The 19,923-nt window shown below is 51.0% G+C and overlaps 1 protein-coding gene across 6 annotated transcripts in view; it reads right to left on the bottom strand.

Moving 5' to 3' along the window:
• LOC138491139 (receptor-transporting protein 3-like) overlaps positions 1-19,349 on the bottom strand; it is a 49,870-nt gene extending 30,521 nt beyond the window's left edge. For 2 of the 6 annotated variants that reach the window (XR_011275966.1, XR_011275963.1), the window contains exon 1: positions 18,956-19,087. Coding sequence is in view for 2 of the 6 variants with exons in the window: in XM_069617483.1 (XP_069473584.1) it covers positions 18,956-19,095 (140 nt within the window). In the remaining 4 variants the exon portion in view is untranslated. Of the gene's footprint in view, positions 1-18,955 lie in introns of all 6 variants that reach the window. The other 4 variants (XR_011275965.1, XR_011275967.1, XM_069617483.1 and 1 more) reach the window with 4 other exon arrangements.
• Positions 19,350-19,923: the final 574 nt, after the last annotated feature.

Genomic DNA, 19,923 nt, shown 5'->3' on the forward strand with positions numbered 1-19,923 from the left:
TTGGCATTTATATACAGAGGACGCATTAGCATGTGGTATCATTGCATGTCAGGCATGTGAAGATGAAACTTGAATGGCTGGGGGAAAGTATAGGAATGGTATGTAAGACATCAGATGAATAGACAGGGGAGTATGAGCAACAATGTAGTGACAAAATGACAATTCAAGGGCAACTTCCATGGTGTCGGGCCATATGTGCACTGTTGCCAGTAGGGATAGTGCTGTGGGCAGATGGTGTTGCACTGAACATACTGGATGGGGCACATGGGTGCCACTATCAACTCTGCCACACACCCCCTTGACAGGCACCCAACATGAATGCTTCACACACACACCATGCACATGGATAATACACACATGCATGTGCACTCACCGGATGATGCCTCGTAATCAGGGAGGTCTCCCACACCTTGGAGTTGTCCCTCGGTGACGTAGGATCCAGCTACGGACTTGTGTGGTGTGAGTTCTATTTCCTGTGCTGGGGACCCACCTCCAGTCACCAAGGTTGCGGCATGACTTGAGGCCAGCTTATCCTTTGCCCTGCGCTTAAGGTCATTCCAGCGCTTCTGGCAATCACTAGCTGTGCGCCTCACTACTCCAAGGGCACTTATTCTGTCAGCAATGGTCTGCCAGTGTGCCTGGCGTCTGGCATGTGTGGTCTTGGACCCTGCAACGATGACCATTTCCCTATCATGATCTGACACATACTGAACAAGTGCATTCAGTTCGGCGTCTGTGAAGCTTGGCTTCCTTGATGGGCCGGACTGTGCAGCCGTGCCTGGTGCATCAGCCTGTGCCGGACGTGCACTCTTCCTCTTGCGCTTGGAAGGGGGTGGGGATCCAGAGTGTCCTACGCCGCTGTGGACACTAGGGGCAGGAGCCGTGGTGGACTCAGTACTGGGTGTGTGGGATTGCCCACTCAGCATGGGAGTAGGTGCAGGCATTGGGGGTAGTGGGATGGGGTCAGGCCTGATCTGAGGTGCATGAACTAGGACCGACACAGTCTTGGCAGGGTGTATGAGAGGTGGGGTGGATGGAGCCACACCCTGGCTACGGGGGCCAGCAGATGACCTATCTGGCATAGATGCGCGTGCCCTGATGACACCAATGTGCACCGGTGCACGTGCAGTGGACCTGCTGACCTGGATGTCAGCGATGGGATCACCCTCGGACAGGTCTGGTGCCACAATGGCCTGGTCCGACAAGGGCTGATCAGGGTTGGTATCAGCCACATGACTCTCAACTGGGGGGGGGGTGGAGGGGGGCATGGGTGTCCCTGACTGGTCCTCCAGACTGGGGGGGACAGGGGCACCCTGCAAGTCACAACCACGTCCCCTAGTGGATCCTCCACGGCCACCACGTGTGGCTCGGCCACCTTTGCCACCCTTACGGCTTGCACGCCTCCCAACCATGGCACTGATGGTATTGTGCGTATGGGAGTCGGTGTGCACAATTGTCCTGGGCAATTGGGTGTCAAAGGGGTTGGGTACCAGATGGTATTCGTACCCTAGTGCAGTGGCAAGGCTATATGACACCCCTGGGGAAAGATGACGGGTCACGCAACGCACAGGCACCCCAAAAAAGTTAAGGAACGTGCACAATACCCCTCCTAGACCACGTGTGCTGATGGAAAACCCTGCACTACGCTGTGGCATCCAGTAACACAATGAACGTATGCGTGTCACACGCAGCCTAGAATGACCTCTGAAGGGGTAGGCTACACACGGGGCAAGCACAGAAGTTAGATACGTGCGTGACTCACCGTCTGCCAGGTAAAAGAGCGTGAAAAATGAGCGCGTTTGGTTGGCAACACCCCCGCCAAAAGAAGATGTGTACGCTGTCTGAGGAGACAGGACAACAGTAGAAGGGGACACTGTTTGAGGGAACAGGCCCAGGTAAACCAGTACTAGAGGAAAAAGAGAAAAAGCTGTCAGAGGTAACAGGGAGTACGAACTGGAAACGCCGTGAAGTAAATCGCGTGTGAAACGACAAGAAGTACAGAATTCACCCACTAGCTCTCCACGAAAAGCACGTACAAGGAAATGGTGTTCAACACTACCTTTTATACAGGCCCACACGTACAGCGTCACTTACGGCGTGTACGTGCTTGGCCCATGTTCACCAATCACACGCTTTGTCACTTCTGCGTGTGGATCCTTTTTCACCAATCACACGCTTTGACACTCCTGCGTGTAGCTCACTTTTCACCAATCACACGCTTTGTCACTCCTGCGTGTGGATCCTTTTTCACCAATCACACGCTTTGACACTCCTGCGTGTAGCTCACTTTTCACCAATCACATGCTTTGTCACTCCTGCGTGTAGATCCTTTTTCACCAATCACACGCTTTGACACTGCACGTGCAGGTAACTATTGACGCAGATATGCTGGTGACGGCTTTTCGCGCGATTCGCTGAGTGTGGGGTTTTCACGTGCAAAATCACTCCCTATCAGGCTGTCCACGCGTTCAAACACGAAAGACCACGCTCCTGGCCAGGAGGCCGAATTAAAGTCCCCCAGAGCCCTGAGCACGCTCCCACCTGCCATCTGCTGCTGCCTGACTGCCTGCTGGCCACGTGCCCCACAGTGCTGGAGGGTGGGGGTGGTGGGAGACATGGGTGGGGGCCTGGTGGAGGGTGCCCCTGGTGGATGGGGGGTGGGGGTGGTGGGAGACATGGGTGGGGGCCTGATGGCAGGTGCCCCTGCACTGCTGGGGGGTGGGGGTGGTGGGAGACATGGGTGGGGGCCTGGTGGAGGGTGCCCCTGGTGGATGGGGGTGCAGGGGGACATGATCAGGTGTGCAGGGTAGTCCACTGTTTTGTGGGCTGCCTGCAGGGGCCGTGGAGGGTGTACAGGGTACACCTGTGAGGGCCCACCCAGCCTATTCGCGTGTGATAATTCCCGCGTACCCCTGTGATACACGTTCCCTGGCCTATCGCGTGTTCTACTTCACGCGTCCCCCTGTAATACACGTTCCCTGGCCAATCGCGTGTTGAACTTCCCGCTACCCCTGTAATACACGCACCCTGGCTGTTCGCGTGTGATAATTCCCGCGTACCCCTGTCATACACGTTCCCTGGCCTATCGCGTGTTCTACTTCACGCGTACCCCTGTAATACACGTACCCTGGCCAATCGCGTGTTGGACTTCCCGCTACCCCTGTAATACACGCACCCTGGCTGTTCGCGTGTGATAATTCCCGCGTACCCCTGTAATACACGTTCCCTGGCTTATCGCGTGTTCTACTTCACGCGTACCCCTGTAATACACGTACCCTGGCCAATCGCGTGTTGGACTTCCCGCTACCCCTGTAATACACGCACCCTGGCTGTTCGCGTGTGATGATTCCCGCGTACCCCTGTAATACACGTTCCCTGGCCTATCGCGTGTTCTACTTCACGCGTACCCCTGTAATACACGTACCCTGGCTGTTCGCGTGTGGTGATTCCCGCGTACCCCTGTAATACACGTTCCCTGGCCTATCGCGTGTTCTACTTCACGCGTACCCCTGTAATACACGCACCCTGGCTGTTCGCGTGTGGTGATTCCCGCGTACCCCTGTAATTCACGTTCCCTGCCTAGTCGCGTGTAGTACTTCCCGCGTACTCATGATTTGAAGATTGCCCGCTTTGCTTTCCTTGTTTGCCTGCCCTGTGAAGTGGTCCAGGGTTAGCGCAGCCCTTAGCGATGATTTAGCGATTTTGATGGCTTTTCCTTGCGCGAGGGCGTTCTTGGGGGCGTTACTGGCGCTGCTGCAGGCTCGCTGCGATTCTCTGCGCCACGGCTGGTTTGGGAGCTTGAAATCCATGAATACGCTGTGCGCGGAAATCTGTTTTAGCGCACGTGCCTGGCGCAGACTATCGCAGGCGCACGCTGTGCGCCAGCCGCGTGCGCTACTTGTGCGCTGGATTCTATGAATTAGCCTGTCAATGTTTAGCAAAAAATTGAAAACACACTAGTTTAAATGATCATAACTATCTTATTCCGCTAGACGGTTACCTGCTCCTCAGTGGTATTACCACTAGTCTTGTGTGTCTGTTGTACGATCCTTCAGTTGTAACGTGTTCATGTGAATGCGCCCCGATGCGTGCGAGCTTACGGCGCTATATAAATAAATACATATGAATAGGTGTATCAGGCGGGGGCAGACAACCAGGTGGACTTCCTGTCCAGACACCCAAGAGCAGAACACCACGCGAGGTAAAGGAATCAAGAGAGGAACACATTTACCAAAATTCAGCACGATGAAACCCAAGGCCATCAACATTGACGACATCCTGAAGGCAACTCAAGATGACCCCTGCTGTGACATTGTAAAGAATGCAATACTGACAGGAGAGTGGAAGTCATTTCTCCGGAATGTGCACAATCGCACGCTTGCAGCCAGGGATTTCCTCACAGGGATATTCTCAGTGCATCAAGAACTGTCAGTCACAGGCGAGGGGCTGAACGTAAGAGGCACATGCATTCTCATCCCCACTAGCCTACAGGACTGCATAATCACGCGGGCACACGAAGGTCACCAGGGAATAGTCAGAACAAAGGCCAGAATACGACACATGGTGTGATTCCCCCAAATTGACGAGAAAGTAGAAAGTACCATTGCCTCCTGCCACCCATGCCAAGTAACTGGGACACCCCCGAGACCAGACCCAATATGGTCCACGAAAAGAGGCACAGCGCAGTGGGAAGCAATCTGCATCGATTTCTGCATGCTACAGGAAGGAACATAGCTGTTGGTGGCCATAGTTGATTACTCACGATACCCCAAAATAATATCATCCACAGCAGCAGACATAGTCATTCCAGCTCTGGAAAAGATGTTCGCCAAACATCGTCTACCAAAATACATCAAGAGCAACAATGGGCTGCCATTCCAATGGAAGGAACTGAGTAAATACATGGAAGATCTGCAAATCTGCCACCACCACATTCTCAGAGGTGGCCACAAGCTAGTGGAGACGTGGAACTTTCATGAGGACCATAAACAAGGTGTTTACGGATATCAAGAGCTCAGAACAGCCAGTGGAAAGTTGATTTATATTGGTTCCTGCGGAACTACCGGTTGACCCCAAACAGCTCAACGGACATACCCCCAGCAGAGCTATTGTACGGGACAATACTAAATTCATCAATACCGCACCACCACAGTACGGCGGCGATGGAACTAGACACGGAACACAATCATGCTAAGCGAGTGGAAGCCAACGAAAACATGAGCACAAAGCAACAGGCAAAAGAATCAAATCTTGAGAAATGCAATAAAGTCAAAGCTGTCGACCCGCTATGACCTTACACCCTGGAGAGTTGTCCGGAGAGAAGGAACTATGGTAACAGCTAGCCGGGGACAGGGGACCATCACGAGGAATGCATCGTGGTTCAAGCGAGTCCCAAAGGACCTGTGGACAGAAGATCAGAACCAGCCACAAAGGGGGAGCGAAGGTGCACCACCGACCTTAAGGGAACATCACAAGAGTGAAGGTGAGCGAGGCCAAGGCCTCATAGGCCAGTCAGATGATGAGGAGTTGCCGCAAGTTCAGAGGGTGAGCAGGAAGAGGAAGAGACTGCAGAGCCTGTGCCTCGCCAGTGCTACAGGTATGACCTGAGGGTGGCACTGTGGGCCCCGGGTACGCTGAGAGACTATGGGGGTCATTACAAGGTTGGAGGTAGCCATGGCACTATTAGCGCCATGGATAGCCCCTTAGCGCATACCGGGTCCGGGTTCCCTGAATGGGGAATTACCGGGTCATTCCAACCTTGGAGGACCCGCTATTTGCCCATTCAGGGAACCCATCCCCATTCCCATTCGAGCCCCCATAGGCTCAATGGGAATGGGGACCATGCTAACAACGGGCACGTTAATAACGGACCCGTTGTTAGCATGCTGGTCCTTTAGCGGCTCCCACTAAGGGAGCCTGGTAAAACCAGCCGCCCTTAGCGGGACCTGCTAAAGGACCTCATAATACGGCAGTAAGGGGTTAATGGCACCAGCACCATTACCGGCGCCGTTAACCTCTTACCGCCAAACTCGGAATGAGGCCCCATGTTTGCTAATGCAGACTCTGTTTTTGTTGGGACTAGAATATAGACTAACAAAGCGAGTCTTTTATAGTTATCACAAGTTTTGTTATTTGGAAAAAAGGAGGAATGTTATGTATGCATCACGTCACCGCGCACGGCGGGATGTGATGTCTCATTTAAGAACCGGGAAAGCCAGAAACACAGCAGTTTGGGGCTGAATGTGAAACTGGTGCAACGTGTCTTATTAACGCTGCGCGACTAGGCCCACAGCATACCGCTATGGCGCAGCACAGTCTCACACACTGCACGGGGCCCCTGCAGTAGGATACAACACTGGGTTCCTGAACGCATGTATCCCGGGTGCCATTTCAAAAGGAAGAACTATGTCGTCTTATGTCGTCATGAGCCAACGTTTCATTACTTTTATTAACTGTGTTAGCTCCCTTGTGTATATTATATTATTTCAATCTCATTTGTATTAAATAAATATTCAATACAAATTAATATTGTTTTGGTTGCAGCACATTTTATATATATATATATATATATATATATATATATATATGTATATATATATATATATATATATATATATATATTTATTTATTTATTTTCTTCAAAAAAAGAAAAAATGCCCTAAAACAGGGCAAGATTAGATGGATTGCACTCCCAAGAGCAGCTGAGAAACGAAATCCAGTCTCAGCAAGGAAAAGGCATGATAGCAAGTCCAGGCAGCACAAATGTTTCTTTATTGATAAAAAGGTGCAGCAAAAAGGGAAAGCCTGGATACAAAACGACGCGTTTCGCGGTAGACTGACCGCTTGTTCACGTAGGTAGGGTATTTCTCTCATTTAAGTATAAAGGGTACATTCTTGGTCTACATGTCAGGTGTTTATGGCTGTTAGTTTTGTATCAGTTGTCCATTTTGTTCTTAGGCCTATATGGACTCTTTCTCAGATCATCGATCCCCTTCTTACAGACAACATTTTTATTTCCAAGCGGTATAGCTGTCATGTTTCACTGCCGCAAGCCCGGGGCTGTCAGCTGGTCGCTATGGGAATGCTGGCAAAGCGTTTTCCCGTTCCAATATGGCAGATCGGCTCTGCGACATGCAGATGCACGTTGCATGACGTCACACACCCAGAAGCCCGCTTTCACTCATCAGTCTGCAAAACAGCCGACGCGCTGAGGCTCCTTGCATTGCAATCGTCTCCATGGCCATAACGCTAGTACTCTGCTTTGGTAAGCCCTTCTTGCCCCTTCCTTGAGGCCTTTTACCTGCTCTTCCTTGCTGTCTCTATTCCTCCTTCTTGCCGCCTCCATGATTCCTCTTCCCTCCTGCCTTGGATTACTGATGTTCTGCTCCTTCAGTTCCACGGATTGTTCTTCTGCTCTACCCTTTTCAGGGATTGCTGGTATGCTACACTGCTGCATGTTTTTACCCTTGTTTGGGTGTTTTTCCCGCTATCTGCCTCTGCATTGTGTGGGCAGAGCCAGACAAGAAGTTCCATCTCCTGGGTCATGGTGGCTGCCCAGGGTAAAGGATACCATAATCAGCCAAAGAAATCGCCTTCAGACAACAAGGTAATGTGTGATCTTGATTATATCTCTTATTTTTACATAGAGATGGATTGTATTGCTATTTACTTCAGTTTATGCCATTCCACAGCCTCATTGGGGCCCACTATATGACTTTTAGTTGCCTAGATTAGTTCTTGTTCTTTTCTATGCAGTTTTTTGTCACAAGAATATTTATTTTGACTAGTTGCCTGTTGAATTATTGTCCATTTAAAGTTATTCTAATGGTGTCCTTTGTACATAAAATGCTTTATCATCGGTGCTGTGTCTGTTTTATTTTTCAAGCAACTCTGATGCTCAAAAATTCTTGGTTTTATTTTTTGATTGGTTTTTCCTAAATACTTTAGGTCGCATGGGCATGAGATCATACATATCACTCACTCTAAATTGCAATTTGTAAATCGTAGCTGTTTCCACGGCCTAGCCAGCCCAATGTCAATCTCTTCAGCATTAGAAGTATTTTTACATACTCCACAATTGCCACATGTGTTATGGCCTATAATAGCACTCATCCCCCATGTTTCTGTCAGTGTATGTTGTCTTTCAATTGGTTGTTTTGTCTTACTATGAGAAACCTGAATATTTCTCCCTAGCTAGTCCCCGGGGATCTGTCATCCAGATGGCCAGGACACGGCCATAGCTTTTGGATCCAGTTCCTGGGGGTGAACCAGTGAGGGAGGATCACCTGGATGGGGGTCCTCGGGGAGTGGGAGTGGGACACTGATGGGTAAGACACGGTATCCCCCTTCTTTCAACACCTTTTGCTCATCCTACCACGTAGGACATTCAAAACCCCTGCACCTCTGCCCCCCCTTTCCGATACAAACACTTTTGCATGACACACCAGAGAATGGACTAACACCAGAGCTGTTTACCTGACATGTCCCAATACAAGGGGCAGGCAAAGTCAGGCAATTGATCAGAATCACACACACCTGGTGGCCCTTTCCCTTCCCCACAGGGATAAAAGGTGGAGCAAGAGAGCATAGTACGAGCAGGGCAGACAGCACGACGAGACAGCTATCCAGACCCGACAGTTCAAGAGGAGGAGAAAGGCGGCAAACATCAAGAGGCTGTTGAAGAGAGACATGACCTTGCCCTCTTCAACAAAACCCTGCAAGCCTTCCGCTGAAAGAATCGTAAGGCCAAGGACAATAGCCCAAGTGTGCGGCAGTAACTGTCAACGGTACAAGGAGCGTGTTGACACTGATAAGTGGGAGCGAGGGAATCTCCTGCTACCGTGGTACCAACATTGACTACAGTAATGAGGAACGCCAAGCTGCATCACAGCCCGTGAGTCGAGGGGAGAGCCGATAAGAACCAGGCACAGGCACAATCCTCCCCAGCATCTAGGGTCCATCCTTGAAAACATCTTTGAGAGCCTTACTGGGTCACATTGCCATCTGTGCAATAGTTTAATACCTTACAGTGTATATTGGCACGCCATCAACATTTTGTGGGCATTCCTGCACAACATTCTCCACTGCTCTACACCCAAATTTAACCCCATGTCTTTCTCCCATCTGCTCTTGTGCATTTCTGCCCTCGACCAGTGCGGATATTAGGGCCTGGTACAATTTTGAGATCAGTTTCATTGTGGCTATATTGCTGCTCAACATCTCCTCAGTGGCTGCCAGCTCCCTCTACAGAGCCTCCTTCCATCTCACGCACACCCTTTGTTTTGTCCCTGCCATATAAATGTGTTAGTCTGACGCTTCAACTCTATAACATGGATGTCTGGCATTGCATCGGCAATGCTGGGTAAAGATACAATACTTTGGGGAGCAGTGTCATTTTAACTGCATTCATCCTACCGAGCCACAACAGGGTTAACCTCGATCACGCCTCCATGTCCCTGAAGAGTGTGTGCAGCAGCGGGGGTTAATTTATCAAGTACAAGTCATCTAGGTTTCTAGGTATCCGTACTCCCAGATACTTTATGCTATCTCTTTCAACCGGAAACCCGAGGTCGCCCATGTCCTCCACCTGATCCTGTGCATCTCGGCTAAAGGGGAAAAGGACCGACTTATCAATATTGACCCTGAAGCCAGATACCCATCCATAGTTACTCAGTATTCAGAGAGCTCCCCCGGACTAAGCTAGCAACATTGGAGATGTGGAGAAGAATATTGTCCGCATAGAGGTTGAGCTTGTATTCCGCATCCCCCACTCTTATGCCCGCTATCTGCTCCTCTAGCCTCCATTTTTATTCTGAATGGCTCTATAGATGGTGCAAAAAGCAGGGGGCAAAGGGTACCCCTGCCTTGTAGCTCTACTAAGGCGGAAGGCCTGAGACATCTTCCCATTGGCAACCACATGCTGAGTCGGCTCAGCATAAATGACACCAATTGGGTGCCATATTCTGCCCCAAAATCCACCTTGTGGAGCAACGAAAATAAGAACCGCAATTCCACCCAGTCGAATGTCTTTTTGGCATCGAGGTTGAGAAGTGCATAGTCTCCTGGGGCCTTCCCATTGGGGAGATGCTTAATAGCATCCAGCACTTCTTCCACGGTTATCGGACTCTCTAGGAGTTTGACTTCAGTTTCAGTGAGGAGGCCCAACATGTCCACGCCTTTGAGATATTCTTCAGACATCGCAACTGCATCTGGACATTCTGTATCGTATAAGCCTTCGTAGAACTGTGCAAAATATTCTCCTATTTCAGTGGGCGTATCCCTGGTGAGTACCCTTGCATCCTTCAGTGTTGTAACCCATATCTAAGCCCTCTGTGCTCTGAGCCTCGCGGCAAGCAGCATGTCAGCCTTATCCCCCCTCTCATAAAATGTTGTTTGCTTAAGATACTTTAACTTGCATAGTGTATCCCCTATTAGTACCCGGCGAGAGTCAAGCAGAATGCAACACGCATTCTGATTGGCTCTCGCTGGGTCATTACCCGGCCGAGAATCCTTTGATTCTCGGCCAGGATTCCAGCTGCCTTGTCCTCGGGGGGGGGCGTGGCAGCCCCTCAGCCAATGAGGAGGCTTGAAGTGGGGCCATCCCCGCTCCAAGCCTCCCCACGGCTGAGAGGCTGCCTTCGCCCCCCACACCCAAGGGGACTCAGGTAAGCTTTTGGTTTTTTTCCCCCCTTCCCTCCCTCCTCCCTGCCCTCCCCACCCCACTTACCTTCTTGCTCCTTCGTCCCCGGTGGGGGACGATGGCAGCCTCCAGCCGTGTGGAGACTCGGAGCGGGGCCATCCCTGCTCCGAGCCTCCACACGGCTGGAGGCTTCCATCGTCCCCCGCCGGGGACCAAGGTACGGTTTTCTTATTTTTTTCCCTTGACCCTCCCTTCCACCCTCCCAACCCCACTTTCCTTTTTTTTTTTTCTGGAGTGGACACGCTGGGAGCGCTTCTGTTCCCAGCGCGTCCGCTCCCGATGGCCGCCATGGAAAGGGCCATTTTCTTTGTCTTTTTTTTTCTTTTCTCTGCAGCGTTTTGGGACAAAAAAATGCTTTTTAGTGTCCCGGTCACGCAGTTCTTGTGGGCCGGGGTACTAATAGCTATATGCCCCTCACGGTGGGGGCATTACCGACTCTGGTGATGCCCTGGGGCATTCGTTAAGGCCCGAGCGAATAACTATGGGCCCCAAGTCGGTAATGCCCCCGCTGCTCGGGGCATATTGCTTTAATCTAAGTGCCTTTAACTCTGCTCTCTTCTTATGTATTGCCTCAAGCACCTCTTCATCATACCCACCCCCTGCATGCATCTGTGAGTCACTGTCTGGAATGCCTGTTCTAAGCACCTCTTCCTGCAGTCTGTGCTTTCATAAGGATCCCGCTCCAGGTGGCCTTCCCCGCATCCCAAAACACATTGATGTCCATCCCACCCATATCATTTATCTCAAAGTATTCAGTAATATACCCAGAAAGCTGTTTAGCAAAGAGCGGGTCCCTTCATAAGCAGTCATTGCACCTCCATCTATTGTCCGCTCTGTCGATCCCCACTATGTCTAACTCCATCAAAACTCTGTTGTGGTCGGTCCATCCTACCGGTCGGATAGTCCAGTGAATGACCCCTCCCCCTGATATCTGTTCAGGAGCAGATAATAAATCCTGGTATAAGTGGTGTGGTGGGTGGAGAAAAAAGTATACCCCTTCTGCCCTGGGTGCATCATTCTCCAAGCGTCCACTAGCCCCTTAGCTTCAATAGCACGGCTCAATGTCCCTCTCGCCGCTCTCCCTCTGTGATGGCCGAGCACTTCACCAATTTCCTATCCAGCGCTTTATCATCCCAAGAATTAAAGTCCCCACTGATGACAAAAGATCCCCAGCAAGGGCCAGTATGCATCTACGGCACGCTGAATGAATTCCACCTGACCCTGATTGGGGGCGTAGAGCGTTGCAAGCACAACTGTCTACCTGTCCAGGGAGCCCTGAATTGTAGGTAGGCGTACCTCAAACATTTTCCTAAACACACCCCCCTGTAGCCGACGCTGCTTGTGCAGTATTATTTCCACACCGTCCCGCTTCGCCGGCCCTGATGCCCAGGAAATTTGCCCTATTCCTGCGCCTCGCAACTGCCTCTCTTCCACTGCCACCTGCCTGGTTTCATGCAGGAACAGCATATCCAGGGCTGCATTGCGAAACTCACGCTCAACTAGGGACCTCTTTGTGGGTGAATTCATCCCTTTTACATTCAGGGTTCCCACGACCAGACTTCTCCTTTTTTTAGTTCCCATCCCCCCTTATTCCAACCTGATTGGGTCTTCACACACTCATGACATGCAAACCCCCATTGCCTCATAGCATATAGTCCATGGCATAGTTAAATCCACACATGCTACCCGTGAAACATCCCAGTGTAACTGAAACATGAACTGCGTGAACTGAAACCTGCAACCTGCAGTAAACGTTGCAGAGACGCCCTCTGTCCTGCCGAGCACCCCCTAGGGTGAGAGACAAATGCCCCCCTTCCAGCTATCTCACAGGTGCCACACTGTACCCCACATGCGTTACTCCATTCTGGAGATGGCGTGCACTCTCATCCACCACAACACCATGGGGACACTCAATGGTCCTTGTGTGGAGACGGGCCATTCAGATGCATGTACTTGTGCCCACTCTGTCCTCTCTGGTGCTGATTGAGGCCCAGGAGTGGCACCTGCTTTCTCTTCTTCTTAGTTTAGTTTAGTTTATTGTTTGCTTGTTAGGTGCTTATACAGCAAATACATTCCGTTTCAAAGTGCCCAGAGGGCAACAGGGAGGGAACATGGTATTTGCAGTACACAATAATATACAGAAATACAGTGGGGGAAGGAACGGCCGAACCTACTATGCCTTGGGAGTATTCAGAACGTGCGAGTGCAGCAAGGAAGAGGGCAGTGGGGTAAATACTGGGTGTCCGTGCTCGTGGGTGAGCAACGGGTGAAATGACAGGTATGGTAAGTGCGATGAGGCCAGGAGCCACGTTGGGTGGAAAAGTGTGCATCTCCAGTGCAGAGGGTGTGCCGAGGCAAGTGCTGAAGGAAGATAGAAGCTGGGGAGATTGGGTGTGAATGGTCAGAGGCCCCGATGATGCATAAGGGTCCAAGACACCAATCACAGCAACTGTGAGATTAGCAGAGGAGGGAAGAATGGAAGGAGGAGGAAAAGAGGAAAGACTTGAGGTGCTTTCGGAACTTAAGAAGGTCCTGCTCAAGACGCAGAGGGAGGGGGGGGCTGTTCCAGAGGAGGGATCCAGCTGAGGAAAGCGAGCAACCTCCTGCTCTCTGTTTAGCAAAATGCTTTACACACAGGCAGTTGGTTCCAGAGGAGCATAGAGGTCTAGAAGGAGAGAGTTTGTAAGAGAGAGTTGCAGATAGTGAGGTCCCAGGCCCCAGAAAGCATTGTGGATAATGCAGAGGGATTTGGATTTGATCCGTGAAGCAACCAGGAGCCAGTTTGAGACTTTTTAGGGCAGGAGAGATGCGGTCCCTGGGCTTAAGGCCAAGGATAAATCTTGCTGCTCTATTCTGGATTAGCTGAAGGGGTCGCAGAGTGGAAGAGGGGAGAGTGAGGAGGAGGCTATTGCAATAGGCAAGCCTAGAGAGAACCAGGGCTCTGGACACAGTGAGCTTCTGGGGGAAGGTGAGAAAATGGAAGATTCCTTTGAGATTGAAGAGTTGAAAGTGGGACTTCTTGGCAATGCCCCGAGTGTGAGGGAGGAAGGAGAGAGAGGAGTCAAAGATGACTCCAAGGTGTCTGGCTTCAGAAGACTGAACAGGGGGACAGCTCATAGAGGATGGCCAGAGAGAGGGGAAGAAGGAGGGAGCCGGGGTCCCAAAATGGTTTTGCTGGCATTGAGGCAAAGCTTGTTGGAGGGGACTTGCCTGCTAGTCTGGCTCTGCATCAGTGTCCGAGGTTAAATGGCATAAAGCCTGCTCTACTTCCACCGCAGGAGTGATTCGGTAGTCTATTGCATCCACTTCAAACTGCAGGGCGAATGGATACGCCCATCAGTACCTGTTCCCTTTTTCAATCAGCCACTTCGTGAGAGGCCGGCAATCTCTCCTCCGGGATAGTGTTGGGTTGGACAGATCTTAGTAGATCGCAAAATGTGATCCTTCATACTCCAGATCTTGCTGCAATCTTGCTCTAGACAGGACTTCTACTTTATCCTTGTATCTCAGGAACCTGGCTACAATGGAGCGCAGGCCATTACCGTACGGCTTGCAACCCCTGTGCGCTCTCTCCCGTTGCACCTCCTTTCCTCCTTCTGCTGCAAATAAGAGGTTGACAATGGCTTGCACCTTGCATTACACGTACAATGGGGTTTCTACGTCAGCTTCCTTCAGTCCCAATATATGGATGTTATTCCTCCTCTCCCTGTTCTCTAAGTCATCCATTTCCAGGGTCACCACCTCCATACACAGCTACAGCTCTGTCATTTGGACATAAAGGCACAATTTCAACCAAGTCGGCGTTGAGCCGATTGTTCTCCAAGCTCTCCACCTTACTTTCCACCGTTCCTTCCCTTCCTGTGAGGTCTGCAAGGGACGCTTGCAAATCTCCTCTGAGCGCCTTAATTTCTGCTAGGATACTCTCAATGTCATCTTTAGTGACGACATGCAACATGTCCACACCTGTCAGCATCCTCCCTTTAGGTGCACTCCTTGGCACCCCACTGTGTTTTCCCGTATGCATATCCCTGGGCACCGCCACTGGTCCGAGTCTCTGTGTGTGCCCTGTCCCTTTCACAAGCAATGCCTCTGGGCACCGCACAAAATGAGCTCGCCCTCTTAGGACTCTTGCAGCAGCCTCTGGAAGCACTGTGCACAGACCCCCTGGACTGGGGGTGCAGCGTCCTGTCGGGAGGTCACCCCTGTGGCTGGGAGCAGTGCTATCTTATCCCCACTGCTGTGCACGATGGTTCACACGACTGACACAGGCCTGTACCTAGGGCGTTTCATGGCTGATGGGGGTTGCCTCTCTTTCTCCTTCGACCACAGGACTGGTGTCCACCCCTCTCTACAGTCTTCACTGTAGGTCACCAGCCCATCCTGGGGGCGCATGCGATGCTGTGGCTTTTCTGCTGTCTGGTGGTGGGTGTTGCGCAGGTGCGTGCCAGATGGGGGCTGGAGGAGCCTGGGAACCCCCGCTGCCTTCTTGCTGCACTGTGACCAAAGCCTGGTGGTACCCAGGCCAGCAGCGGCAGTATCAGGCCAACCACACCTGCTGTGGCAGAGCGGGTACCTGCATGGAGGCTGTCAGCATCGAGCCGCCCCAGCCACATGTCAGATGCTGGATCCTGCAGTTCCAGTGCACTGTGTGCTCTGTGAGCAGGGGATGGGCGCTTTAGCTGCCTCCTCAATGCACCCCACCCTCCAGATGAGGACCCTGGGGACCTCAACTTGCCAGCAGGCCTCTGCTTTGTAGGTCCACCTAAGGGCTCTAAACCCCTTCCTGCCTGGGGAATGGAGTCTGCTGTATATTGACGTGACAACATGTGGGCCAATTGCTGTGGTTTCTGGCAGGCATTGCCTTCCTTAACACGCACGTACCTGTGTGGTAGGGGCCGCCAGAGCCTTTCTTCGTAGTCTCGTCCCTCCAAAGGAAGCTGGCGGGCCCCGGGCAGTGTGTTCTCAGTGGGCCCAATTCTCTGTGCCTGGCTTGTGGCTGCTCTCCGTGTGCTGGGGGGTGGGATGTCCCGCAGCATCCCAATGCCCAGCACCGTCAATGCCGGAGCCCTACAAGCCCGCGAGCCATGGCCAACCTGCTCGCCTCTGCTCTGCTGTTTCATCTGGGTACTTCAAATCCCCCTCTGCTACACTTAAGCCCCCATTGCCGGTGCCGGGACAGTGTAGTTCTGATCTTTCTCTACACTTTGTGCTGGAAGAAGTGGGAGCCTGAGCTGAGGCGGCCATACTTCTCCACCCCCCCCGGTGGTCTCCAATAAAATGATGTTTATATTGTTAAAATCAGCAGGATCTCCTCGTTTGGAAAGAGCCAACTATTACACTCAAGCCTTATTGTATTCTTAGTGTAGTATCCAGAGTCCAGGGAAATGTTTGAGTTCATTGAGTTTTTGAAACTCATGCGATCCCGGGATTCCCTTTAATGTACATAGATATGCAAAATGGCACCTTATTCTAGCTTCCTTATTCTATATGTTCGCTATCGCTTGGGAAGAGGCAGGGACATGGCCTTATGCATCACTGGTCTTATCTGCACCATCACATTCCCCCCTCTGATCAATTTACTTACCAACAGTCCCTTGTCTGCTGTGAGACTTAGGTTCACATGATCAAGATTCACATGCACATACATGCTCACCAACTGCAAAGGAAAAGAGGGTGCCGGGAAGGCGTGATAACTGCTGGTGGGCTCAGCAAATGAGTGTCAGGGTCTGGTTATGTGGCCGGCAGCCTCCTCAATGATGTCTCACTGTATTCTCCCTCTCATTCTTTGTGCTACTGGTTTCTTGACAATGTTTAGTTCCCTGCCCCGTTCCTCCTCCATCTTTGGCTCCTTTTCGCTACTTGACCCACTTCTTCATGCAGCCATCAAATCCATCTCTTCTCCACCTGCTAGCAATAGATGGAGCCACTCAAACCCCCCTCCACCCTCCTATCCAACCCAACCACCCCACCCATCTCTCCTTCATTCTGCCCTAAGCATTTCTAATTGTAATTTGTAAAAGTATAAGTACAGGCCTCAGGCCCGCAATGTTAAAAATGTTATGTCCTCCAACCTCTGTCTCTGGTAAATGGTCTTATTTGTTATTCAAACTAACAATGTCTCATGTTGCTCTACCCTGCACCAGTTTCCCTGCCTTCCAGGCAGCTACTTAAGGACACCAAGCCAGCAGCATTGAGTAGGCTGCTGGTCACGTGACCAGGCCCTGCCACTCAGTTGCTCTGCCCAACTCCAGTTTTCACACCTTCCAAGCCTTTACTTAAGGACTGTAGGCCAGTTCCAGGCAGACAGCATTGAGGAGTCTGCTGATCACGTGACCTTGCCCTGCCACTCAGTTGCTCTGCCCACCCCCAGTATTCGCACCTTCCAAGCCTTTATTTAAGGACTGTAGGCCAGTTCCAAGCAGACAGCATTGAGGAGTCTGGTGACCACGTGGCCTGGCCCTGCCACTCAGTTGCTCTGCCCACCACCAAATGGTGTGCCTTCCAGACAGCTACTGAAGGACTCTGGGCCAAAGGCACCTTACCCTAGGACTACCTCCGCTCTCTGTTCTTGGGCACTTTGTAAATCATCTCTTTCAAAATGGCACCCTGTTCTTAAATAAATAGACATATTTCAAAGATTCCATAGAGCACCTGGAGACCATTAAAATGGCAGTAGTGCGTGGTATGATATGATATAATATGGCATTTATAACGCGCCGAGACACAAGTGTTGGCATAAATCACATTAATACACGTAACATGGCTGTTTGGGATTATTCTGAGGCGGCACCAGATATGTATAAAGCCCCACCCCCTACATATTGCTTTGCCGTGCAACAGAGCCCCTTCATTTCTTCAACCACTCAAAGAACTGACTGTGTGGGTGGTGTGCATTGGACACATGGGCAGAGCAGTGTGGAGAATGTGGGGTACGATGGCAGTGTGTGTGAGGCCGCTTCAGGCTTTTGGACACACTAGAAGGGGCAATGGGCACATAGGTTTTTAGAGGAGCACTTTGACGCGAACAGTGTAGGAGCTGAGGGTCAAGAGGGGGGCAGCAGGCTCGCCATGCACTACTTAGGCTAAGTGTGCAAGGGGTTTGTAGGCAGAGCCTTAACTGGCCTGAAACTCGAGCCGCTGCTCTTAGGGGGTGCTGCCTGTCAGGGGGTTGATGCCAGAATTAAGAAACAACACTTACCTCACCTGAATGTTGCCTGTTAGGCTCTGCCCTGGCTAGCCCCGGCCCACTTAAAGCCCTCGTTGTAGGGGTTGGGGATTTTTGAAATAAGATGTTAATTGGGACAAATCTGGTCTGTGGCTTGTGTCCACTTCTAATGCGAATCCACAAAGTGTGCAATGCATGTTGTTTGGAGAGCGAGAGAGCGAGAGTGAGTAAGTGTGTGTGTCTGCGCGTGTGTGTTGGTCGCGGGCTGAAATCCCAGCTCTAGTATAGCTCAGTGCTGTAGTGTAGCTCAGTGCTGTGGTGTAGCTCAGTCAGTGCTGTAGTATAGCTCAGTCAGTGCTGTAGTGTAGTTCAGTGCTGTGGTGTAGCTCAGTGCTGTGGTGTAGCTCAGTCAGTGCTGTAGTATAGCTCAGTCAGTGCTGTAGTGTAGCTCAGTGCTGTAGTGTAGCTCAGTCAGTGCTGTAGTGTAGCTCAGTCAGTGCTGTAGTATAGCTCAGTCAGTGCTGTAGTTTAGCTCAGTCAGTGCTGTAGAATACCTCAGTGGGTCTGGTAGATTCTCTCCAATGTAAAAATCCACGCCACAGGTTCCAGCCGCGGCAAGATCGGTGGGTTTTTATTCGCACACAAATACCTGTCTGTTAGCTGCAGGGCTACGAAGTGTAACACATGCACGCCGCAAGCAAGTGCAAACGATGGTGGTGTGCAGGCAGCGTTGAGTCTTTCAATGGTCAGTAAAGGGAGTGTTAATGTTTCAGAGTTAATAAAAAGACGAGTGTGAATAGTTTACGAGTAGCGCGTTTCAGAACTGTCTGTACATTCTATAGCCCTTTTCTTTGGGGAAACGTGCTGTCATGTGCACGATATGGCACCATGTTTGCGCAATGGTCTTGAACGCACCCTCCCCTAATCGAGCCTCAAAAGTTCATATATTTACCCGCTCTACTTAGTTGGGAACGTTGACTGGAACCGGCCCTGCGTGCATTAATGGGCCGGTCTCATGCTCAGGCACAATCTCGCGATTTGTGAAGTGAAGTTTAAGGATGAAATGGGGAGAGGGGGGTGCAAGACCTTACCTCGCGGAAGTGTGCACCATGTATTGCTTGCACCCGGGCTGCTCCTCCATGTGCTCCTCCTGCCCGAAAGTCCACTGTCCAGGCCGCCGGAGCTCGGCTATTTTGCTTTGGAAGACGCTGTTCCATGTTTCCAGTGCCATACCGGTGGCGTTCAGCGCGTTGCCTCGTGCGTTACGAGGTGTGGTGTGGACCTAGCACAGTTGAACAACAGCATTTGTGGCTGACGGTTATAAACCCGTGTGAATACTTGGCAGCACCCGTAGACTGCGGGAACCCGCCTGCATAGGTTCGGTTCAGGATTTTCCGCAGCCAGGTTTCAGGTCTGGGGAATGGAAACTGAAAGTCTGAAGTCTCGCAGCCGGGAACTGAACGCCGTGCCTGGTGCCGCAGCCAGGTTTCAGGTCTGGGGAATAGAAACCGAAACTGAAAGTCTGAAGGAACCAGCCTGGATGCTGATAGCCTGTTTGCTTTCCACCCCTTTCCACCAATGTTGTCTCCAGAAATCAACAATAGGGGTCAAACTAGGGGGGCAAAAATAGAACAAGGGGGCCGGGGTGCTGGCACATCAAATAAGGGTCAACTAGGCAAACTGGGTTCAGTAAACCAAACTGGTAAAAGGGGGACATTATGCAAATGTGGAGTAGGTTTATGGTTTGCATCAGGTTAATATACACCTTAAAAGTGAACTCATGTACAAAAGACCCTCAAAAAGACGTACGCCTTTAATCTTACAAGGGTTTTGCTGTGTGCATTTAACTTAACACATTTTATCATCATTTGTTGCTGTATCTTTAAAACAATTCATACAAAATTACATAACAAAAGAAATGAACAGTCTCCCATCCCCCTTAGGCGTTTCTTGTCATGAATAACCTTCAAGGTGCAGCCCACAGCGTCCTGAGTGGCATCCCAGCTAAACGTGTAATGTACTTGTCATTTGTATAGCGCCCTTCACCACTGGTATAGTC

Source organism: Ambystoma mexicanum, chromosome 10 (genome assembly GCF_040938575.1).
Source record: "Ambystoma mexicanum isolate Mex_15411 chromosome 10, UKY_AmexF1_1, whole genome shotgun sequence".
Classification (NCBI taxonomy): domain Eukaryota; kingdom Metazoa; phylum Chordata; class Amphibia; order Caudata; family Ambystomatidae; genus Ambystoma; species Ambystoma mexicanum.